This window comes from Rhinopithecus roxellana, chromosome 8, assembly GCF_007565055.1.
Source record: "Rhinopithecus roxellana isolate Shanxi Qingling chromosome 8, ASM756505v1, whole genome shotgun sequence".
Taxonomy (NCBI): domain Eukaryota; kingdom Metazoa; phylum Chordata; class Mammalia; order Primates; family Cercopithecidae; genus Rhinopithecus; species Rhinopithecus roxellana.
In genome coordinates this window covers 131,465,632-131,491,545 of record NC_044556.1, presented here as the reverse complement: position 1 = coordinate 131,491,545, position 25,914 = coordinate 131,465,632, and the positions used below count along the sequence as shown (strand labels likewise).

The window sequence follows — 25,914 nt, the reverse complement described above, 5'->3', positions numbered from 1 at the left end:
CTCCCATCATGGCTGTAACCCAGACCTCTGAACAAACAATCATGGAGCAATCAGGGACCACACCAGGACCAAGTGTCCCATAAGCCTTCTGAACAGCCTAGGTTGCCCTGGGCCTGGCACAGGCACCCAGAATCCCAGACTCATCCTGCAAATTAAAGATGGGAACCCGGGAGCAATGGTGGCCAGGGAATTCATACCCTTTCCTGAAAACATGCTTGGGCGATGGGGCCAGAAAGGGAACTGACAACACGCATACAAGTCACTGATGAAAGACAACAGAAGTTGAGAGTGTTGACAGTGGTATTCCTAAAATGCAGGCCATGAAATACTGGTGCTATAGGAACTTGCAATCAAACCAATGAGAGAAAGCCTGGGTTAGGTAAAGGTAAGAAGGTTTCTCCCCAGCAGGACTTCTTGGGGCCTTTAATACTTTTGCACACAGTGGGCACACACTCCATCCCACACACAAACACACACACACAGGGGGTTTGGGACAGCACACAACATTTCCCAAACTTGCTTCACCTTGTAAATCTTTTTTTCAGAGCATCTCTCTTGAACGGTGTTCCCAGGAACATAGCTAGGCAGCGTGACACAAAGTGGGGGTTTCTCTGCCAGTCCCCAAGAGCTGGGAGAGGAGGCTGATGGCTCTGACTGGAGTGAAACCAGGGCCTCTTCCATGTCATTCCCTGTCCTTGTTCCTAACAGAAGTGTTCACAATAGCGTGGGGCTCACCTGGTCACTCCCCACAGCTGGAAATGTCTCATGCAATTTCAGACACCTGCTCAGCAGATCCAAGAAGCTCAGTGCCTGCCCTGAGAGGTAGGACTGGGCACGAGTACTTTCTCATTCAAGCTGCAGACCTCTCGCATTCTCATGGGTCTATGTGGGGTCTATGATTGTTTGGGGGGGTTGAATCTTCCCCTGAAAGCCTGAAAGTGATAAGCACAGGCTTAAAAGCAGATGGGTTCTCAGTGCTGAACTTGCAGGCAAGACAGGTCCTGGCAGCCATGTGCCTCCGAGGCCTTCCCACTCACAATATCCATTTGGACCATGGCAGCTCCTCCACTGCCCATGACTCCCCATTCATAATATCCACTTGGACCATGGCAGTTCCTCCACTGCCCCTGGCTCCCTGCTTCCACGTTCATACCTGCATTTTCCTAGCCAATTAACTCAAGTATATTGCTCCTTGTAAGCATCTTTAAGCTTAACTAGCCCAGAATGTCCAAGTGCAGATATGTGAGGTTTGTGGGGACACAGGCTAGCTCAGGAAGGTGTAGCCATCACCATTGCAAGATGCTCCAGGCAGGGGAATGGCCCTTGGCCCAGGTGCTGATTAGTAAAACTCCCAGTGACTGGCCAAGTATCTGGGTGGCTGAGAATTCATGAGGTATTGATGGCTGGTGCTACCCAAGGCCCTAAAGTCTAGAATCTAAAGGAGGGAGTTTGGTAATTCACAGGTTCTGAGAAGACCCTATTCCCACTTCCTCTCTAGCCAAATCCTCTGCCCACTAATTGATGTGAGGCCCATTCAGAGCAGCAATCTTCTGGCTTAAAAATATATATTTTTTTGCTTTACATTTTAAAAACTGTTCAGATATATATGCCCTTGAGAGGGATGTCCCTTTCGGCCTTATAGGGCATCTAGACCTCAGGATGAATTCATGGCTGCGGTAACGAAGAACCTGCGGTGAGAATGTGGAGATTCTGTGTAACTGTGGGCTAGGTGAAAGAATGGATAGCGGCAGGGAAATCTCAGGGGAGGTGAGCAGAAGAGACCATCCAATTCTGCCTAGGTCCCAGCCACTCTCCCTTACAGCCCTGTTCTTTAACCTCTTTTCCACTTCCCTTTCTGAAGAAAGCACAAAGAAGAGGCATTTACATCTAGGTGATTCTGCCACCACCTGCAATGGCCTTTCTTCTCCTTTCTGGTCATACATCAAGACCAAGCTGAACTGCCACCTTATCAGTGAAAGTTTCTCTCCCTGCCCCACAGCTCTTTGAATTGTGTGACTATATTATTTCTTCTCCTATTTAAATCAGGAAACTGTATCTTGAAAGCAGGAGTTTTGCTTGTCTCTCTACTGTCAGTGCTTAGCAGAGCCCATAGTACCCAGTAGGAGCTTAGTCAATGTTCAATGCAGGTAGGAATGAACAAGAGGCATTCACTGAGGAGCCATTGTAAAGACAGGGCTTTGCTCGCCCACTCTGGCCCAGGCCAGGGCTCCTGCTCACTCCCACTGTTGCAGGCTGCCTCTGAGGCGCCACTCCCATTTCTTCCCGACAGCAAAACTTCACACCCCAAAGCAATGGCTCTGCTACATCCCCAAAGGGAAGAGCCAAAACAGCAAGTAACACCCACCCACCAGTCAAGCTAGTGCACCTCAACCTGGCAGACTGGACAAAGACATGACTTGGAAAGGTCAAAGGGAGCTCTGAGTCACCACGGCCTCAAAGACCAACACCCTTCACGGCAACCACAATCAGGGACAAGATGGAAGTCTGTCCAGGTCTCCAACTCTTTCTGTCCTGGAATTCAGTGACACTCATTACAGTCTGTGACTGACACTGAGGATATTTTAGGGAAGACTGTCTATCCCTGGTGTCCAGATTGCTTTTGTTTTGAAATCTTGAACAAATGGAGCTGATGGGGCAGTGAGGACTGGGACTCCCAGGGCAGGACCTTGCCTGTCTCACTTACCACTGTGCTTGGCCCACAGTGGGGCCCTGGTAACTGTTATTTTATTAATAAATTAATACTCAAGTGATAAATGAATCATATAGGGAAACTAGAGCCAGAGGTATCCTTATAAAAGGTACCCACACTCTCCACACTGTATACCCATTTGAAATTTTTATACTGTCCACTGTAGATACACATGATCTATTTTAAAAAGAAAATAAACCAGCATACATGGAATATCCCTTTCATGTTAAAAAAAAAAAAAAAAAAAAAGAGAGAGAGAGAGACAGAGAAGGCTGGGCACGGTGGCTCACGCCTGTAATCCCAGCACTTTGGGAAGCCAAGGCGGGCAGATCACGAGGTCAGGAGATTGAGACCATCCTGGCTAACACGGTGAAACCCCATCTCTACTAAAAAAATACAAAAAGTTAGCCAAGCGTGGTGGCGGGTGCCTGTAGTCCCAGCTACTCGGGAGGCTGAGGCAGGAGAATGGCGTGAACCCCAGAGGTGGAGCTGACAGTGAGGGGAGATTATGCCACTGCACTCCAGGCTGGGTGACAGAGCAAGATTCTATCTAAAAAAAAAGAGAGAGAGAGAGAAGGGAGAGAAGGAGAAAAAATTCTGTCTTGCTGGAAGGGTGATGAGTCTTCTCTCAGTAGTAGGGTTATTTTCACTTTCTTCTTTACTCCTCTAACCATTTTCTGAGTGTTCAAATGAGCGTGTGTTCATTTATAACTATAAAATCAATTAAAGCTACATGTATCCTGAAAAAAACAAATCAACACAAAAACCCATCCCAACCCGAGAGTGAGGAGGAATGCGATGGCCAGAGAAATCAGAGAAAGACTTCAGAGAGGATTAAATGCAAGAGAATAAAGAGACCTGGCCAAAATGAGGAAATGACCATGAAAGTGCTTTGAAACCTGCAAAAGACACCTCCCCTCCTGCATTCCCTCCTGTACCGGCTCACTGCTCGCTAGGGCCCTCATTTCATAAAGTTTACTGGCAATCTCCTCAAACACCCCTTCACTCCTCGCTCCCTCTGAGCCCATTAATGAGGACCTGTGTCGCTCCAACTCTCTTTCTAGTCTAGCAGTTTCAAGACAATCATTAGGGAAATGATAAAAATAGGTTCGCTTATTGATTTATCTCCTTTACCCAATGCTCCTTCCTTCAAACGGTTGACTTGTTTCCTTAGCAACATGGCTAATTTGAGCAGCACAACGCAGCCTGCACACCTGCCATTTGTTCATTTCCTTCTTGAAGCACAGAAAGCTGGGGCAAGGGTAGTGATGCCAGTTCTGCTGTTACCAGAGCCCTGGGGGCCTGGCCTGGAGCTGAGCTCTTCCTCTGCCTAGGCCTGAAGAGCCTCCCCATCACCACCTCTCAGGTACAGATCTTCAGGTACATGCCTTGAAAGGACTTAGGCCTCAGGCAGTAAATATTGGGCGTCCCCAGGCAAACACACATCTCTATCACCACCAGGGGGCTCATCCTGAAGACCTCTGTACTCAGCTGTCTCCTCCCAGAGCCTATGACATCCGAACACTAAGAAGGCCATGCTCTGAGGGGTAAGGGGCCACCAGGGACAGGCAGGCAGATAGAATGCTGTGTGCTCTCCCAACTCCAGCCTAATGCGGAATATGCTTTTGTGGGGAGCAGTCAGTGGGCACTCAGGCACTTCCTGGAAACTCCACAGTCTGAGGGGAGGCATCCCTCAGCCTCCTTTACCCATTTCTACCCCTCGCCCCAGGCCTACAATAATCTCCCTACAGGAAGACCTGTTTCCTTTTCTCCCTTCAGTCTCATGTTTTTGGATGTCTAAATCCAAGAGATGTAACAGCCTCAGAGGATGGCATGGACACCTTTGTGTATGTCTTTCCACCTCTTCCTCATGTGCACATAAATTTCATCCTAATAAGTGGACTTTGACTCAAAGACAGTAACTGAGAAAGAGCCTTGACTAGTCTGTGATTCCCTAAAAGCATCACACCAAATAGACATTTTACATATGAACAGGAATGAAATACAGCTATCGAAGGCTTCTGTGTAACTTCAGAATCTTCTTCAAGACCTGGAATGCAATGGAGAAAATGTAGCTTGGTAATGGGAACCAGAGCCAGGCCTCCAACTGCAAAAGCTGCCCCAACACAGTACTCAAGAGTGAATGGAGGGTTATGACCATCCATTCCCACAGAACCAAACAAGAAATACGAAAGGACCAAAGCCTAAAATGATACCGGAATCTGAACTCCCTCTGAAAACTGTAAGGTGTTGCACAAATACAGTTACTTTCAGTATCCTACTAACTCAATGTTTCAGCATCTACTGTGGCTCGATACTTTGGGGAAAGCATCTGTTAGTGGTCACAGCCTCCAGCCCTCAGGAGTGGGCTGGCTGGCTGTAGCCATGGGCTGACATGGAGAAGACCAACCCCAATAAAGGATTTAAAAGAAAATTATGGTAATGGGCCTCTGGGAAAAGAGCAAAGTCACTTGGCCCAGAACCTCCAGAGAATATGGAAAGTGCATCCAAACACCAGTCCCCAGAGGAGGATTTATGAAGCTGATGACTCTGATGCAATCTCTCCCAGTGATTAGAAGGATATTAATCACACCCAAGGCCAGGGCTAAGAAGAGGAGGGGTTGAACCATCACAGAAATCTGGCTCCAGTTCCCATAGACCCTGATGGAAATGCAGTGAGATCATGCTGGTGAGATCATAGGACCCTCGTCTGAGCCGACTGAGAAAGATACATCTGTCCTGGAGGGACGAGTAATGCCGAAGACACAAGACCTTGTGCCTAAAACCCAGACATAGCAATAGTTATGACCATCATTTCAACAGTATGTCTGCACCCCTCATGGTCTTCCTCACCTTCCTAGAAGCAGACATTCTTACAGAAATCTCTGCTTCCTAACTTGTCTACACAAAAAGAAAAGTCAAACCAGCCCTGTTCAAACAGGCCTGGCCTGGCCAGGTGCAGTGGCTCACGTCTGCAATCCCAGCACTTTGGGAGGCCAAGGCAAGCGAATCACTTGAGGTTAAGAGTTCAAGACCAGCCTGGCCAACATGGTGAAACCCTGTCTCTACAATTAATACAAAAATTATCCGGGCATGGTGGCGTGCACCTGTAATCCTGGCTACTTGGGAAGCTGAGGCAGGAGAATGGCTTGAACCCAGGAGATGGAGGTTGTGGTGAGCTGGGATCATACCACTGCACTCCAGCCTGGGGGACGGAGCGAGACTGTGTCTCAAAAAACAAAAACAAAAACAAAAACAAAAAACAAACAAACAAAAACAGCCCAGGCCAGGCCAGTTCCCTTCCTGGAGGGATGTTTCACATTTTCTCCAGATGATGGCATCAAGTAGAAGTGAGTATGAGGTAAAAAGATGGAGAGCCAAGAGGGCTTTCTAATGCCTCTCAGCAAGCTGCCGCACCCTGCTCAGGTGAGAGGGCCCAGGTTAAGAGATAAGCTATGGTGCAAGGAGTCTTAGCCCAGGGCTCCTTCTGGACTTCTTTGCACTCACTCCTATGGCTGCCCTGGCAGGACATGGCAGCCCAAAAGAGACCAGCCCAGAAAAGGGAATAAACAGACAGAACTATTCCTGGAGATTCTGAGGAGCTATAGATGAACTTTTCAATTCTCTGAAAATAAATGTTAACCTTCCACATTTATCAATACATGGACTACCTTCCTATTTGGGTAGTCCATACTTTTAGGTTTCCTGTGTCTGTTCTGGGCTGATCAACAGAAGGTGAACTACACTTCACCTCCAAAGGGCAAGAGGGCTAAACCCTTGTGTTTCTCCATGTGACAGTTAGCAGTACACAACCCTGGCTGCAAACCTGGAAGTCCACCCTGCATATCCCTCCCCTCCCCTCTCTAACCATGGCAGGAGACATGCACTGTCAACAAGCAGAAAAACATGGAAGAAGGCTCTGCCTACTCCATACTGTCCCATGTCATCATCTCATTGCTTTCCTTAGTGTAATTTTTCTCACCACCCAACCTCATCTTAAAAAAAAAAAAAAAAAAAAAGACTAAAAAACCAAACCCCTTTTCTTTTTTTAAAACAAAACAAAACAAAAATGCATCATGTGACTTCCAGCCTTAACATCAGTTTTTTAACTTTGGTTTCCATGGTGGTGGGATGCAACCTGCCATCGCCATGACAACAGCTGCCTCTGTTCAAATTCACCATCTGACAGGCAGTCCTGAACAGACACACACACCTCTCCTTCTTAATCCCTCTCTCTCTCTCTCTTCCCCCTTCCTGCTGTCAAGAAGATGGAAATGCCATCACACCTACTCCTAAACACTTAAAACCTAATGAATGAAAGACAAATAAAGCAATATTGAGAACATAACAAAGAGGCAGAGAACTCCTCAAAAGGCCTTTTGTTTGCCAATACAATCCTGCTGCTCTCTCATGGAGGTCAGTGGACTCAGTTACTCAAAACAAAAGATCCTAAGCATTACCCATTTAATGCTGGCTGTGAAGCCAAGTCCAAATTCTCATTACTTTAGACCAAATAGCTCCCATCTGACTCCTAGGACCCTGCCCTCTGGATAAAATGACTGAAAGGAAGCACACATGATTGCTACTTTGGTGAACCAACATTCAGGTCAGTTCCAGACTTATCTGGGCCCTGATTCCCAAAGGATGGGCAGTGCTGGTTCTGAGAAAATAAGACAGTACTAGCTCCCTCCCTCCTCCCACTGCCATGCCCCTTGCAGTTACAGACAGCTGGATAAGTCTTAACAAATTCATTTGTTTTGTGTGTGACTGGATCCTGGACTCAAAACGCTGTCATTCAACACACAGTTTTGGTGAACAGCAGACAAATGATTGAATGCTACAGAAAAGCGAAAAAAGAAAAGGGGAGCATTAAAAGCCTCTGGAAGAAAACAAAACAGCAGTGGGAAAATTACCTGTTTCAGAAACGAGAATTTGTGTTTTGATGACACTCTGATGAATTGGAGCCCATCAAGAGTTCTGGCAGCAACGTGCATTTCAGGGAAGATGACTATGAGGTGCAATCAGCAGCCCCACCCAAGACTACACCCTACTTCATATCAACACCAGCATCATGGAACTGAGACAGCATAAGAAAAATGAAAAGCCTTTTGTGAAAGAGTCCATAGATCACCTGTGGGAGAATGTTTGTTTTCCTCTGAAAACTCTGCAACTGAGCCCTGGCATTCAAAGACACCTACTGAGCCTGCAAACTACGTGAGATAATGTTGAAGGAACTAGGGATACTCAGCTTGGAAAGGGAAGACTTGAGAAATACATCACAGCTGCTTTCAAATATCTGAAGGGCTAGCTTGCAATAAGGGACTCAGATGTTTTTTAAGTTATTCTGGAGGCAAAGACTAAGATCCAACATGCAGAGTACCCATCCGAAGACAGATCTGGAGCAATAAAGAGAAGAACTTCCACTGTTCCACAAGTGAATGGACTACTTCTTAAGTAGAAAACTAAGTATTGTGCTAATAGATGTTTAACATCGGGGGGAAAGCCCCCATGTGTAACATTTGCAAATTTCTGGGGCATAAATACTCTCTCCATGGCCAATTTCAAGCTACCATCTTGACATCACTGAACACGGAGTCTGGAAGAGACATGCACAGAGGACGCTCAAGAGCTGGGACAAGCCAGTTTCAGCACAGCATTTGTTGTGAGTTCCACATCCCCAGGGGAGTGTCAAGGACGTTAAGCAGGTAACTCCTGTATTTGATGGTAGTCATGCTGGATCAACCTTCATATGCATAAGGGTGAATCAACCAGGTAGGAAGCAAGGTCAACAACTTTTAGTCACTTGCTCAAGGGCCTCCTTGGTGAGCCTCACTCTGTCCTTCAGCCTCAAATGGCCTCCTCAGCTAGATCTGCGTTCACGATGTCTGGTCCATCCCCCTCGTTACAGAAGGCTGTTACCTGTGCAGCTGGAGGTGTGTGGGAAGCAGCCACAGGTGAATGGCTTTGTCAGTGCAGTGAAACATAAGAATTAATCACCCCATTCTCTCAGGCTAAATTTCAAGATACCCAGGGGGTTCCTGCTATTTCACCATAGCCTGCAAGAAAACTGAGAGGGAACAGCCAAGACATGATCAAAGTACACTCAAAAGAAACAGAAGAAAGTCAGGTAATTGGCTCCTCTCAGTCTACAAGATCAGTGGATCTCAGCCATGGCTGGACAGTAGAATCACCTGGAAAGCTTTTCAAAATTAAGAATACAGGTGTCCTATCTCCAGAAATTTGGATTTAATTTGTCTTGGTTGCAGTCTAGGTATCAGCATTTCTAGAAGTTCCCAGGCTGATTCTAATGTGCAGCCAGGCTTTGAATGCTGGAGACCAAGAAAGTTAATGGTGTCCTCCAATCAGCTGAGAGAACAATGATGGAAACTAGAATCCCAGAGGCACTACAGTGGGAACTGAAAGGCACCTTAGAGTCTTAGTAACTATTCCAACACACTCATTTTACAGATGTAGATACTGAGACCAGGAAAGGACTGAGATTTTTCTAGAACCAGGGCTAGAAACCTCTCTGGACTCTCAGCCCTATGCTCTGAAAAGCTTGGAAAACTATTATACACAGAATAATCAGAATAATCAAACAAAATTCCCTGGTCTCTTAGCTCCAACTGAGAATTCTAAAAGAAAGAGATCTAAGGATCTTTTTATTTGAGCTGCTTCCTCCTTCCCAGGAGCACTCAATTGTTCTCAAAGAGCTACCTCTTAAGGCAGAGACTGGATAGCCTGCCTTTTTTAGGGCTACTGAAGAGCCCAGCAACTATTCTGAGATAAGTGCTTGCCTAAGCATCCATCTATTCTCCCATCTGCTGAGGTCTGCTCTTGGTTTTACACTAGGTAGAAGTCCACTGCCTACTGAGTTTTATATTATAATTTCACAAAGTTCTCCAGCAACATATTTGGGAAAGAAGAATATTAACCATTTTTCTGAGTCACTGTATCTGATTCTCACTGGATCTCTGCTGGTTGGCTTCACCTCTGTGAATATCTTTCTCTCGTCCATTCCTATTTTTTCTTACGTAAGTCCTTTCTTATTAGTCATGATCCTTATATCCAGCCTCCTATGCCCCAAACACCAAAAACATATACTTGCTAAGGATGAGGAAGCCCCAGAAGAGAAGGAAGGAACTAGAGGGAAGATGATTGAGCACAGAAAGGGTACAGAGGAAAGAAGAGAAAATGTGACAAAAGGATGCTGGCACTTGGTTAGGGGCCCTGGGTTCTAGTCTCTGCTCTGCCACTTATTGAGAGACTTGTGGCAAGTCATTTAACCTCTGTGGCCTTCAGTTTTCTTATTGATAAGTGTGAGTTTGATTGAAGTTTCACTTTATTCTCTATAAATCTAATATTCTAGTATTCTGTGATGCTAATGAGGAACATGATGGGAAGGGAAATGGAGGAGAAAGAAAGAGCATACATGATTACAACTGACAGAAGCCATTTTTGGTGAAATTACTAATGAGGAGATCCCACAATAACATTCAAAATGGAAATCCTGACACAGCCAGGGACATCTTGAAAGGGTCTAGAGTCCATGAAAATACTTCTAAATTGTCAAGCATAGGAACTCCATGACCAGTTGGATTGGCTAGCAGCTTCTCCAATAGAGTTAATGAAAAGCTAGAATCCTCACAATGGTGGCCTGGGGGTGAACCATTGTGGAAAAGGGCAGCTTTTCCACAAACCTACTATAAGCCTTTTCTATGTTCTGTATCAGGATATAAGAGTCTTTCTGCAGTTTCTCTATACCCCAACCCTCATTTCCTTAAAAAGCTGCATTCAGTATGTAAAATTTCAAGAGAAGGTCATGAAAGCTGCCACCTCCACATTATGACTCATACTGTGGGTACCCCAGAACAGAAAGGACTGAGGGTAGACTTCTTTGAGAACTGGAAAAAAGAAAATGGACTTTCCATGCTAATATTGAAAGGGGAACTGGCATTTCCAAACCAAACGCGCTCTGCAGAGTGATAAAGGAACTGTGGTAGTGGAGTTTTGTGGGGGAAAAGACAAAATAGCAAAGATCTCAGGTTCTGACTCAAGTTCGCATTCCAGTGACTCAGGGCAGGATGTCTCAGGTCCATTTCATGATGACCACAATGATGGGAAAGAGATCGTTGCTTTTCTCCCATCTACTGATCCTTCACTCCTTCATGAGTTAGCCTCATACCCAATGATGCTGCAGATACATGCAAGTAGTTCACAGTGTCATCCTAAAAAGATACTCTGTTAGGGAAGAGTAGCTGCTGGTCTTCTGGTCTAACCCAAGGCAGAATGAAATAACTGAAAGAAAGCAGCCAGTGGCACCAGTCAGACCACATCTATCTGTGACCTTAGGCTAATCATCTATAAAATGAGAACAATATCCATTTCACACGGGGTTGGATGAAATGATATACTCCTCTAGAGTACACTGTAGAGTGCCTGGCATACAATAGGCATTCATTAAAGGTTAGTTTCCTTCATCCATTCTCAAGGATGCATATAGAGGAACAGAAAGCTCTCCAGGCCTGGAGGGGGGTTCCCTATAGAATGGTGGCAAAATTATATGATTAAAAAGACACGAAAGTAAGAGAAAAAGAGAAATAGTAAGGCATATGATTATGCAGGGTGTTCTGCACCCAGCCTTTTTCACAGTGGAAGTATAGAAAGCTATTAGAAGTTCTAATTTCCTAGAATCTATTCCTTTGCTTTGCTCTCCTGAGCCTGTCTACTGATGTTTGTGACAGAAATGAGCTCAGTCTTTCTGAGCCTGTACAGTCTTTCTGAGTGGGCATTTGTTACTCTTCAATCATCGCCAGGGAAAGAGGTTACCCAGAGATGTAACATCCTTATCCATAGAACTTCAGGTGGGGGGAGGTGGGAGGGCAGATGGTGATCTCAAAAATAAATAAATACCTCTCTATGAGAAGGGAGGGTGCTCTTGCCAAAATGCCCAGATCCTCGGATTGACATAGGCCCATATTCCCCAGACCTGCTCCCTCCTCATGTTACCACATCCACCTACTCACCCCACCTCCAGACAAGCCCACACCCTTCAACTGCTCCTCATATCAACAGACTAGAAGAACACATGCATCCTTGTGCATCCATATGGCTCAGTTATTTCACAAATACAAATTTCCATGCAAAAACAATCCAAAGTTAGCAGAAAGGAGAGGCAGTTCCTTTAACTTTTTAGGCCCACTCCTTAATTTCTTTTGAGTGTTTCTGTCTGGTTTCCAGAAGCCGAGTGGTGCATCCTAATTCTCCATTCTTGTCCACACCCGTAAACATTTCCCACAGGTAAAATGCCCCTAATAACCGTAGCAGAGGACCTTCACCAAGCTCATTAGGCAAATTTCCAAGAGTCCCAAGCAATGGAGGTTTCCCCTTCCTCCCACAGCACCCTAACCCTTTCAGAAGCTTCCTCCACAGTTCATAAATTTCAATCTTTTCTCTCTTATCTGATAGAACAAACATAGAGGCCCTAAATACCCAAGAAACCTAAGCAGACAGGAAGTATTTAGCCAGGAAGCTGGCAACCGCCAGGAGGAAAATCTGCCCAGATACCAAGGATCTAAAGGGGATCCTTCTACATGCCATCTTTCAAGCCATCTGAAATTTTTTGCTATCACTTTTGTTCAAACAAAGACAAAACCAAGTGAGTTTGTTTAAGGTTATAGATCATTTTAAATATCCTATCTGTTTTTATCAAAAGCTTGCTGGGAAAATTCTGCATCATTATTGCTCCTGAAGATATTTTTTCTGGTTGTAAATCCAAATGTGTCCTTAGGTACAATATTGGTATAAAATCAGCATTAGAAACATATAAAGGAAACAGGTTTTGATGTAGATATTTTACATTTTGTTTTTAAAAATGTAAACCCAATAACTTTGACAAGGAAGAAAAAAAGGCTTGTGGAAAGACTATTTAGCTTCAGTGATTAAGAGCACCAGCTCTGATCCAGGCCTCCAGCTCTTACTGGGCGATACCAGGGAAATGAATTAACCTCTCCACATCTTAATCCTTCTAACTATGAAAGACAGAAACAATAATGCCTGTCTCTGTAGGATCGTCGTGAAGAATCAATGCAATAATTCATGGGCAGCACTTAGCACAGTAATCTGGCACATAGTAAATGTTCAATAAGTGTTATATATTTATAAACTCTATCAACATTAACACTAATACTAATACCTAATATGTTTGCAAAGGGCTTTCATACACATTAGCTGATGCTAACCTCGCAACAGTCTTATAAGGTAGGCAAAGCAGGGAAAGTGACCTCCACCTCACATCTGAAGACACTGAGGCTCAGGGAGGTAATGAGACCAATGCAAGGTCACGTAAACATTATCTGGCAGCACTCGGGTTAGAAAATTGTAACAGCCAAGAGGAAGTAGGACAGCATTGTTGGAAAGAGAAAACAGAGCTGCAGAAGTTTAATGTTTATGTATCTGAAATTAACCATATACTAATAACCAAGATTTATTCACAGCTTACTATTTGCCAAACATGGTTCTAAGCACTTTGCATGTATTATCTCCTCTGACCTTCACAAAAATCCTATGATACACCCCAGAAGCAAATTACTATCTCTGTTTTACATTTGAAAAGTCCAAGGCACCGCAAGGGTAAGCAGGTTGCCTGAGGCACACAGCTATGAAGTGGCAGAGGTGATACTGAGATTTGAATCCAGAGGTCATGTTTTTAATAACGACACCCTAATACCCTAATGTTTCCATGCAGAGACTGGTAAATCCTGAACTCTAAAGTGAAGCTTTCATCAACTGGCATTGGACTAGATGACATCTAATATCCTTTCAACTCCTGAGATCTAGGACACAACACTTTTATTGTCTAAGAAAGAAATAAAATATTGTCTGAGTCTCTGAAAATGATACCTAAGGTGGACTTTGGAGAAACCAAGATGCTACATCCTGCTTCAAACAGACATGAAGCAGTCATGAAAGTGTGTACTGATTTCAGTAAAGCATGTGACAAGAATATCGCACACAATATTTTTACAGACAAAATATAGAAATGTCAGTAGGCTAAAGCACAGTTCAGAATACCTGAGAAAAGCTGAACAGTCAACGCACACTGACTGATACACTGATGATAAGCAGAAAGGGGGTCCCTGATTCTAAATATATTTTTATCAATTACTCGAATGAAAACATTAAGTATTCGCTTATAAATCTGCAGATGACGTAGCACTCGGGGTGGGGAGCTCACCCATGAAACAGCACAGTCCATAGACAGTGTGGTGTAGAAATCACTTCAACTTTGGATTGGGACCACTTGGTTCAAGCTCACTGGTGGTGACCTTGGGCAAGTGATTTAATCTTCTTTAGCCTCAGCTTCCCCATATTTAAAATGTGGATAATACACTTGTTTGAAGTAGAGCCTGAAATTTGGTAGATGCTCAATGACTCTTCGTTCCTTGTTCTCAGTTGAAAAGGATCTCTACAGGATAAATCGTTGGAGCAAAAGCAAGGAGATAAAATGTACTTGATATAAACACAGAGTCCTGAATCTAGATTCAAAAATTAAACTGAATGAGAACAGAGTAAGAGAAAACTAACTCTGTCATCAATTCATATTAAAAGATCCAGAGATTTTAGCTGACTACCTCAAGTCAGAAACAGAATGCCACTTGTTTAAAAAAAAAAAAAAAAACTTTAAAAAGTATTTTAATTCAAACTAATGTGTTAAATGCTGATGTTAATAAGCACTGCCTTATTATCTGGTAATTAGATAATGTCCCCCACCCTTGCAGGGATTTTAAACAAATACTAAAATTATGTAGTATGTGTTACAACAAAGTAATAAATAAGGCACCCTATGAAAGCCCAAAGGAGGAAGCTGGTCTTATTCAGCCAAGAGAAATCAAGGAAAGCTTCATAGAGGAAGTGACCTCTGAGTATAATCTTAAAGCCAGACTCATTCCAGGTGGAAGAGCAGCAAGTGCAAAGGCATGGAGGCCTGGAAGAGCCACTGAAGCAGCTGGAGAGACGGTGATTACGGTGGTCAAGGAAAGCTGGGGCAATGTGCAGGGTGGCTCCTGAGAAGCACTGCACACCAAGCCAAGAAGACCCTGCCCAGTTACAAAGCTAACGAATGACAGAACCAAAGGGAAGCTTAAGCTTTCTGACTCATCATGTATCCCCTCTGCCTGTGCCATCCTGTACAGTAGCCACTAGCCATATGTGGCTATTTAAACTTAACTTAACTAAGATTAAGTCAGTAAAATTTAAAATTTAGTTCTCAGTCACGTTAGCCACATATCAAGTCCTTAAGGGCCACATGTGCCAAGAGCCATGTCTATCATCACCAAAAGTCCACCAACAGTGCTGTTCAATGTCACAGGATCATCAAGTGAAAGGAAGTAGACTGAGTCTACACTGCTTTACAAAACAGAAAACAGGAGGGGAAAGAACAGATGGAAGCTATAAGGAGGAATATTTCCACTTCCTATATCTTAAGTTTTTTAATAACAGAAGAGCACCCTGTCACTGGAAGTATTCCAGCTTGACAGTCATCTTTCACAGTGATGTAGAAAGAGTTTCTGTATTGAATTCATGCCCTTTGGTTAGAGTGTTTGTGTTCTTTCACAGCAGCCTGGCTGACAGCCCAGTGCAACCATATCTTTCTAGCTCCTTTATATAAAGTTCCTGTCATACTTGCTTATAAAGCCTTTGATATTTGGTTGAGAATCACTACCCCTGATAGCCCAGCATCCTAACATCCCAAATCATGGGAATTTTTTAACAGGATAGATGTTTTTAAATTGTGATTCATAGACCTCTAAAATTGAATGCAAAATTGTATGTGTATTTTTCAGGAAAGACAGGTCTATAGCATCAACCAGATGTCAGTAGGATTTGTGATCCCAATATAGAAAGCAAATGAATAAACACCGTACTAGAGACGACGGGACTTAATGGTTCCAACACTCCAAAAAGAGTCATCTAGATGCCATCTAGACACTTACTCAGGTCACTACTCAGATACTTATTCAGGTCATACTCTAAAGTTCCACAGAGTTTCACACTGACCCTTAAGAACCTAAAGACCATCACCCTACAACTGAATCATTTCAGAGCTCAACATCTCTCGACCTTCAAGGAGGAGGGAAGTGGGAGTAAAAAAGAGCAGGAAAATAAGCCCAAGGCACAAAAGTTGGATAACTCAGAGTCAAGTTGGGGAAGGTATCATCTGATAACCTCTTGCTGAGATGCTTATGAAAGCTCTCTTGGAAATCTTGGTGGTTCATTTTCAATGTTAGCCTACAGAAACAAACAAACCCAGTTAGATGTAATACCAGCTTACCAGCTGGGGAACTTCCCCAGTAAATCTAAGGCCTGCTGAGCTATTAGTCCATTTTTGAAATAATGACTCTGTTCTTACTATCACCTGATACATGACAATTGCACCATGATTCACCTCCAGGTCCTATAATATTTCTAGAACTAAAAGGGCTGATTTCTAGAACAACCTACCAATTCCTCTGTCAACTGGTATAGCTGGAGAAGAACACTTTGGTTAATTTAACAAAAAAAAAGTGATAATGAGCTACTTATATAATCAATATGAATTATAAATCACACAAAGCTCAAAATACAATGAAGTACACACACCATTGGAACTGTGTTGGATATAATACAATGAATGCTTCATTGGCAATATTCAGAAAGCACTCCAACATTCTGTGATACCTAGTGGGTCACCATTACAATCTCAATTGTCATTATACTATATACCAATTAATAAAGGGTTCCATGTAACAAATGCCAGATAACAAATACCCTGTTTTTTGGTTTTTTGGTTTTTGGTTTTTGTTTTTTTTTTTTTTACAGTGAGAAAGCCCTCATTAAGCAATACAGAAACTGAAAGACTCCTGAGGAAAATTATGAATTCGCTAAATCTTGTATTTTACAGCCTCCCAATTCCCATGTGATGACCCTTCACCCCCATCCCAGCCATCCACTGCCCTCACATCACCTCCTGGCAACCTCCTGTCCCCTCCCTAGGGCCACACCTGGTCTTACAGGTCCTGGTCAGGGCAACCCAAGGCACTTTGTTGATGCTTGTTAACTCAATAGTAGCCAATTTGGATATAAATCATCCAACAAAAGTTTACAGAATGCTCACCATATGCCAGCATGTGCTAGGTGCTGGAATTAAATGGGGGCATGTCCCTTCTCAGAAGAGCCTGCTCTCAGTGATAAGTCCTGAAAGAACAATATAAACTAACTCAAAGATGATAATGGCATATATTTTGCCTAATATGTCCCTGTTCTCAAGGTCATCAGCATTTTGTTAGAGAAATCTTAAAGCCTCCTCACTACCCAAACCCAAAGGATAAGCTTTTGTTAGCAGTAGGGCTTTAGCTGGTAAATGAGAGAAATTCGGGATGAGGAAATGCATCAGCAATTTGTAATACTGGCCTCCTAGAAAAGCACTGCCAGGCAGATAACAAAATCACGTATAGCAATGGTTCTCAAAGCATGATGTCCAAGACCAGCAGCATCAATATCACCTGGGAACTTGCAACCAACGAAAATTCTCCAGCCCTACTTCAGACCTACTGAACCAGAAACTCTGGAAGTAGGAGGTAGTAATCTGTATTTTAACAAGTCCTTCAGGTGATTCTGAGACACAGGTTGACAGTCAGCAGTATAGATGAAACAGGCAGACCGCCTATGTCTGACTTCAACACAAAGGAACTAAATTAGGAATTAGCCTTGATGTTGATGGAAATCACCTGCTGAAAGGAATGGTAGCTGACAGAAAAGCAGCAAAACAGTTCCCAGGAGAACACAGCTGGAGATTGCCAAGACGTTAGTGAGTGACTGTTGAAAATCCATTTCATGCTTTTTGGCTCTGACCAGTCCCATGAGACAATGGTGTGGAAATCGAGAAAGAGGCACAGAAAGTTTGAAAAACTTCCAACCTACAGCTAAGCCGAAGGCTGAGAAAGACTTGAGAGAATTAGTTTTCCTCCTCCTGCTGGTTTCCAGACCCTCAGCTCTGGATCCAGAAGGCCACGCACAATGTCCTGCATCTCAGCAATGATGCCATAGACTGAGCATCATCAAGTCTCCGTCCATGATCTACACCAGAGCATTTCTTCCTTTCCCCTCTAGCCTGCTACTCACTGTCCAGCTACATCATTTTTATCCCTCCCACAAAGGGAAGAAAGATGACATCCCCTTTTAATGACACAAGTCTTTGGAAAGCTCAGGCATATATCTGAAAGAAGCTTTCTAAATTCTCCCGAGATGAAGAGAACCGATGCAGCCCAAATGCAGCAAAAATGCAGCAAAAGACCAAATGCAGCACACACACAAAAATATATAGCCTCAAGATTATGCAGAGTTGCAACAGTGATTCAAATTAACCACCCACAGGCAAAAAAAAAACCACACTTGGCACAGGTGCCAGGCAGGGCCTCTCTCTGAAGCCTCACGTGGCTGGAGCGTGGCTGAAGCCTGGCTGGGCATATCATTCCCAAGCCCCACCCACCTGCTTCTGGGATTAACTACTGCTTTACAAATGGGTCTATTTGAGGCTCCTTTTTTAATAAGTAAGAGGATTAAGGGTGGAACTATTTAGTCCTACAAATTTGGAGCTCAAAATACAATAAAGGAAGCTCCTAAGAAGTACCCACTGCTCTGGGAGGCGGCAGGGAGGATGTCTTGGATAACTGACACATTTTAAAGTCATTCACTGCTGTTCCCCTTAATCTGGCCCATCTTCACCTTATAAGAACACATCTTCTAGCTGCTCCCTGCTTTCCAGAGATGAGGACACTGGGGCTCATCAAGGTTTATAAGGAAACATATTTGGGGTGCTCAGTGAGCAAAGATACACCATAAACATCTCCCTGCAATAAGCTTAACACTAAGAAACCACGAGGTTGGGGGAGTCTAAAAACTTTGTGCTGTACCTTCTGTCCTTAATTAAGATTGATGCTGGAAACATGACTGATGGGTGAACCCACACAGGCGTCCTCTCTGTGCATGTTTAGAAGACTTGGGAAAACTAACATGTTTCTATCCCTCTTTGGAAGGGACTGCTTTAGAAGCCACGTCGTGGTGGTGGTGGTAGTGGTGGTAGAATATTAGACACTAATTTCCATGCCTGGTCCCCATAACTACCCCTGCTCCCTGTAATTCCTACAAAAATTCATACTGGAATTTGAAAAGAAATGGTTACAGAGGACTGTTCCTTGGCTTAGTCGTTCAGCATTTATCAGTATGAAAACCCAAGATGATGAGAGGATTCAGAGCGACACGTACCTTCCACTTAACCATGGCCTCTGAGTAGAAAAGGCTAGTAGTTGCATATTTTGGGGACACTCAAATGTAACAGGACTGGGTAGGAGGCAGTCATCATAAAAATGACAAGAAAAAGCAGGTTACAAGATCTCTCCCCAGCTTCCTTTCTGTTGTGTGACAGTCCCACTGCAGAAAACAAAGGTCTTAGAGAAAAAGTAGATTTCTGAAGTTGGCCCTCTGTGAGAGACCTTAATAATCTTATCCAAGAGGAAGACAAATAACCTTCCTTTTCTGAAAATCCTAGGAAAAACCCACACATATAATGAATTATTCACAAAGGCTGAACCTAAAAATGAGAGAGGCAGAAATATAGAAAGATAAAAAGATGGGCAGAAAGAGAAAGTAAAGACCTGGTCTCTCTCTCTCTCTTTCCTTGAATAAAAGGATATTAATTAGACTTGCATTCAGGTTTCCTCTTTTATATCTTTGTGGTCAGTGATAAGCAAAATAAGATCAGCAGAGTCACCACTGATGGACTGGATTGCACATCTGGGCTTTGGTGTCTGGTGAGCTGTAGCTTTCCAGGGAGCCCTGTGCATGACGTAAGGGAGGCAGTTGACCTGCTCATCAAACGTACGTAGTTAAAGGTTTGCAAGAGTTCTGAGAGCTTAGCAAAGCTTCACTCAGTTTTATTTTCACTAAGAATATGAAGATTGAAAGAAACCAGATGTTCCTGTAAAGAAGGGGGAAAGCAGCAGAGTTTGAGGGGGAAAAACACCTACATTTTGTACAGCAATGCTATAAAGAGATAAGTAATTTTGGATGGAGCTAATAATTTCAGAGTCTCAGTGTTTCAGAAGAAGAAAAAGTAGGCCTGTTCTCGTTACTTTCCTCTTCCTCCTTTAATTCATAGCATGCATTGCACCTATTGCAGAAACAGCAAGTGGAGGGAAGTGGAGAAATAATGACATGCAAACCAACAGACAAAACTATCACATTGAGGATATTTTTGTCTCTATCCTAAGTCATTTCATTTCTGTCAAACTCCTTCACTCCAACTCATTTTCCAGGCTGCATCCCAATTACAAATGGTCCCCACAACAAGTCATGGCCTGGTTTCCAGATGAAACATTACCCACACTTCATATCAAAAGCAAAGCCAACAGGCAATTCAGAGATTGTCCTGGGATGCTCAGAAAATGAAGACCTTTCTCCTACAGCTCCAGTAGCAGCTGCAGTCACTATCTGTTTCAACATCTGCATCTGTGCACAGGTACACAGAAGATATGAAGCCTTTCTGCATTATCTGATCATAGGATATAATTACAGATTTCATCCTTGTTAGCTGCCATCGTCTTCCCTAATCAAGGCATCTTGCCTCATGATTCACTACAGTTACATCAAACTTGAAATTCTTACCAGGACCTTAGTCTACTATCCTGCAATGTGCTGTATATTTATAGACAACAAAAGCAGAAGAAAAGAAGACACCAAAATGGGAAATTTTAGGAGCTAAAACTCGAGACCATCCTGGTTAACATGGTGAAACCCCGACTCTACTAAAAATACAAAAAAAATAGCTGGGCCTGGTGGCGGCACCTGTAGTCCCAGCTACTCAGGAGGCTGAGGCAGGAGAATGTCGAAAGTAAACCCAGGAGGCGGAGCTTGCAGTGAGCCGAGATGGCACCACTGCACTCCAGCCTGGGCGACAGAGAGAAACTCCGTCTCAAAAAAAAAAAAAAAAAAAAAAAAAAAAAAAAAAGAACTAAAACTTTTGGTAATCCTCACCAAAATCCTCCAAAACAAATGGACATTTTATAATGGGAGACTCATAAAAATAAAGCATACAACCTCTGATCCATAGCCAGAGTGCTTTGGGGATACAATGAAATTCTGTACAATAAGAAATCATGGATTAATGTCCACAGGTTCATTGTGATGAGCTTCAATATCTCAGGGCTGCAAACATATTTGACCTTCCTACTGTAAGCCATATTCATTTCCACACAAAACATGTGCTCCCCTGCTGAGACAACCAAGGTGATGGAGGTGTGGGGGGCATATCCTATTGCCCAACTCTGGCATAGAGTCTCCAAGCCAGACACACTACGTCTTCCCTTCATACCCGTGACCTGGAAAAGTTCAAACAAGTGAGGGGCATTCTACAAACCACATGAGAGGTGCTGTATGCCCACAGGGTAACTGGCCCTGGGCATGAAAGAGTGAGAACTGGTAAGCGTGAAGCACAGTGAACATGGAAGGGCACCCAGAACAGCCCACTGCCAGAGAAGATCTATTAGATGAGCAAAAAAGAAAAGGAGGAATCATATAGAATGTAACATCACATTTTAAACCACATTAGCATTTTTAAAAAGAGTATGGTATCCACTGCAGAGGAAAGTGCCATAAGAAAATAAAATTATCTCCCTATGCAGATGTAGCTTCCAAGAAAAATGAAACACATTCAGAGTAGGCTGTTGACTTGCCACCATCTTTCATGCCAAATCTGGGTTATCTTGAGCATTTCTTCCCATAAGAACTAGACCTCCCCTATTAATAACTGGATAAGGTTACGCTCCCCCTCCAAGTCAGGGTGATCCTAGAAGCATAAATTAAACCACTCCTTTTACTTAACCAATCTTTTCAGACAAACATGATTAAAGACCAGTAACGCACAGCATGATGAGACCACTAATGTGGCACATAGAAGTGTACATTATCCCCCCTGTCCTACAGTGACTTTCTGCAGGCAATGAAAATGTAAATCTCAAAAGGTGTTGTAATACAAACAAAATCCTCAAGCATGCTAAATGTGCATATGTCAATATGAAAGCAGGTCTTGACATGCTTTCTGAACAACTGAAGAACCTTCCCTTCTTAAAAAAATTTTTAAAAAATCTGGCACTTACAAAGAGCAAAGAAGTACTTCCTAAACTTTAATGAGCATATTAATCACATAGGGATCTTATTACAATGTAGATTCTGATTCAGCAGGATTGAAGTGGAGGATTCTGAATTTTTAGCAAGTTCCCAGGTGATGTGGATGCAGCTCCTTGCTCTAAGAGGCAAGAATCTAGAAGACTTCACCTGAACTAAGACCCCTCCCCACTTCAAGCATCCTGAAATTTCCGAAAGACACCATTAATAATAACAACTAGTGTTTACTGGGTAAATAGATAATGCTTTAGGCACGTGATATATATTAACTCATTTAATTCTCCCAGTATTATTATTATCCTCATTTAACAGATAAGAAGACTGAGTCACAGAGTAATGAAGTAACTTTTCAAGGTCACAGAGGTGGTGAAGGAACTAGGATTTGAACCCAGGCAGCCTAGCTCCAAAACTTTATGGGCAACCACTACCCAGACTGACTCCCAGTAAGACAAAGCAAGATTATTTGTGAAGTTGGATGTTTAGAAAGGAAAGGAAGGTGAGACTAGGAATTTAGGTGCGTTTCCCCAGGAAGCCCAATGTTTCCACATGGTCACCACCCAGAAGGAATATATTAGTCAACTACATTGTACATGGTGTATTTTACATTTTCCAACAGGGCTCCACTAAACACCTTAGCAGATGTTCTCTGAACACTGTTACCACAGCCTACATGCTGTAGAACCACTGTGAAACTGCCAACTATGCAGACAGAAGAGACCATTGGGACAGGGCTTGGGGCCAAGGCACTGAGCATGATGCCGAAATCAACTCCCTCGAGAGTCTCCTGTTTGACTCTCTTTGGTCCATTCTGGCCAAAGACAAGGAAAGGGAGGCGTAAAACTCACAGCCCCATCTTGCGCGCTCCCAACGCCTGGTGGAAAGGCGGTGTCTTTGCAGCGGAAGAGAAAACGTGAAAAAAGATGACCGCGTGGTGTAGGAAATGTTCCTGGTTTCTCAGCCCCAAGCCTGGGCCCGGCCGGAAGTACCCCGAGGTGCTGAACCCGGGTAACTGGGGAGCCCCGGGCCACCGGGAGTTTCAGCGGCGCTGTCCGAGGTGCCAACGATGGCTGCTGGCACACTTTGCCACCCGCGGGGTGGTTGGGCGGCTTTGTCTACCGCAAAGAAACGGGAGGGCTCCTGTCTGAGTAAACACGTCCCTAAGACAGGGGCACAGCAAAGCAGCACCTGGTGGATAGGAAGATTTAGAGAACTGTAGAAGCCAAGTGAGAAAGGAGGCCCCAGCTGGGAAATCCGTAGACTGCCTAGAGGAATATTTGCAGCCGCAGCACACAACACAATGAGATCTGTCCGCTTTGTGCAGCGCACCGGCAGGCGTGACTGCAGGGACCACCCCTCCCCCGCCCGAAACCTTCTCCCTAGCTAGATACGTTTAACTCAGGCAATGGATGGCCCAGGATCACTCTGTGGGAGTGGAACAGGAGAGAGGGGTGCAGAGAGGAGGGGAGAGGGAGAAGCCCAGCCAGGGGTGGCTGTGGGAGGATGCGAACTGCAGCAGGAAGAATATCTGCTTAGAGATGCTCCTTCGTTTCTAATGAGGGGTGCTGCCTAGAAGCACCACGTGCCAGCCAATCACTGAGCTGCTGAGGCTGGGAACTAGAGAGGAAGGAGGGGAAGGCCAGAGGCTGGGGTTGGGGGAGTAGGGAGATGCCCAGGTCCTGTGGGAAGTGAGCCGCGTGTCTGGCTAATACTAGAGACCCAAGTCAGCTCCAGCTGCCTCACTGCTGCACACCTGGATGGTGGGGGTGGGAAAGAGGGAGAATAGGGGAGAAAAAAGGGGGCCTTCTTTGCAGGTGCAGCCCTCCCAAATCTCCCTCCCAAAGTCCCATGTCTCCAACCCCATCCCCATATTTAACACCAGACCACTAGCTTGCCTCCCACTAATCCCCTTCACTACCTCATCACCCCCAATTCCTAATGGCCTTGCCAGGCGTCCAATCCTTAGTGAAGAACAAGGCAGCCAGCTGCCTAATCATTTGGTGCACTTGATTAAACCTGCAAAGAAGCTCCTTCCATGTCTGTTCACTCTGACACCACCACCATCAGAGATGGCCCCTACCAGAGCTTTGGGGAGAGCCGTTCCTTTGGAGCTACGGAGAGAGAGACTGCATGCGCACTTCTGGCCTCAGCGGATGAATTCAGGCCCAGGAGATCCACCTGGATCCTGGATACTGGGAGAGCAACCAGCTGGGTCAAGCACTAAGAAGCAAGAGTACCCAACCAAGGACCAAGGAAAGGACGGGCCTGATGAGCTGTTCTTCCTTGGCTGAGAGGAGAACTCCAAGTTTGAGCTGTTTGAGCTGTGGCAACAGAGATCACCTCCCCTGACAGACACTCATTCATGCCACTTTCAGTGGAACTTAAACTTAAGTCCCCAGAGTTAGCTGAATCCCCAGCCAAAAGCCTGTTTTATTTATTCATCTATCTGTATACAAGGTTTTGGCCCTGGGAGGTTCTGAACTGATAAATTCCCTCATGAAGCCTTGATTTCCATACAGGAAGACAGTGCAGCGTCTCCTGGCTTGTGGGGATATGGGCAGAGTGGCTGGCTTAAAGAAAGGAAAACGAGAATTGATTATGAAAGGAAGCATTGGGGCAACCCAATCTATGTAGAGGGCGGCATGTGAAGGGAGTAGGGGTGGGGAGGAGGCTGGGAATCAGACAAAGCCCAGCCCAGAAAGGGACGCACCCAGGGACACTAGAGATTTCCACATAGGAAAAATAAAAAACCCAAAGTCTTACCTTGAAAAACACTAGTGCCCAAACCGGTCTCCACAGCACCAAGCTTGCCCCTTAGATGCACCGAAGAGTGCGCTTCAGCAAAGGGGCAAATTGGCACCAGGAAGGGGGTGGGGGGATACATTCCATGCTAGGTACCCCCCTTCACCCGAAGAAATGCAAAGGGGGAGAGGGAGTTATGGTGGGTAAGAAAGGATATGGCCAATCGATGAGCTTCTTGGCATATTTCCTGACAATGTTATCTTCTCCGAAGATGAACAGGGATCTGTTGACGGTGAAACAGTTCTGCCGGACGGGAATGGGGTTGTACAAAGCCATAGTCCGCGCCCTCTGCGCTTTCGTCTGCTTGTAGGCGGCCGCCTGCCCCGAGCCCAGCACGGGGGTTCCTTGCCGGTTCCTGCTCTGGTCCGAGTCTCCATCGCCGGACCCCGGCCTGGCGACCACCGCCTCCCCGAAGCGAGCCATCCTGAAGTTTAAACAGACAGAAGACACACAAAGGTGATCGCGGCCGAACACCCGCACACAGCAACAAGCAGAAAGACACACGGAGACTCAGAGCCGCATCCAGACAGGCACCGGGACCACCGCCTCTGCGGAGCTCCGCGAGCTCTTCGGAGAGGCGGCAGCAGCAGCCCGCCGCTGTGAACTGTTGAATCTAAACACAACCTCTGCGAAGCTCCATTCCTCAAGAAGAAGAAAAAAAAAACGGGGGGTAGGGCTTGGGGGTGCTCAGTTCCTGGAGGAAAATATTTTTTTCAAAATGCCAGTGTGTGGTGGTGTTCAGGGACCAGAGAGGAGAGGGGTGGAGTAGGCTGCTCTTCAAACATAGCTCCTCTTCTGGCAGACGCACCACCTAGTTCAGGGAGAGAGGCAGGCACCGGCCCGCTAGGTAACAGTTTGGTGATTTATTGGTTGGGGGAAGGGGTGGAAAGGAGGGGAAATTGAAAACAAAAGAACTTTTTAAAAATAAATAAACAACGACGAGGACGGGGTTACGGTGACATGCTTTATAACGCCAGTCCCCGCGAGTCCATCTAAGAAATTCCACCGCGAAGACTTGGGTCTTTATATCTGCCAGCAGAGACGCATCCAAAGGTTGGAGAAAGAGGGAGGGAGGTGGGGAGAGCGATACTGAGGTTCCTGCGTAAACCGCAATGCCCAAAATCTCAAAATAAGAAGTCGATCCAAGCGAAGAGGGACAAATGACTTCAAAGCTCCTGCGCTTG

The 25,914-nt window shown here is 44.7% G+C and overlaps 1 protein-coding gene across 3 annotated transcripts in view; it reads right to left on the bottom strand.

Moving 5' to 3' along the window:
* Positions 1-25,567, bottom strand: part of CACNA1E (calcium voltage-gated channel subunit alpha1 E) — a 337,914-nt gene extending 312,347 nt beyond the window's left edge. For all 3 annotated transcript variants that reach the window (XM_010368902.2, XM_010368905.2, XM_010368907.2), the window contains exon 1: positions 24,888-25,567. In XM_010368902.2, the coding sequence (XP_010367204.1) occupies positions 24,888-25,153 (266 nt within the window). In that variant the 5' untranslated portion in view covers positions 25,154-25,567. The remainder of the gene's footprint in view (positions 1-24,887) is intronic.
* Positions 25,568-25,914: the final 347 nt, after the last annotated feature.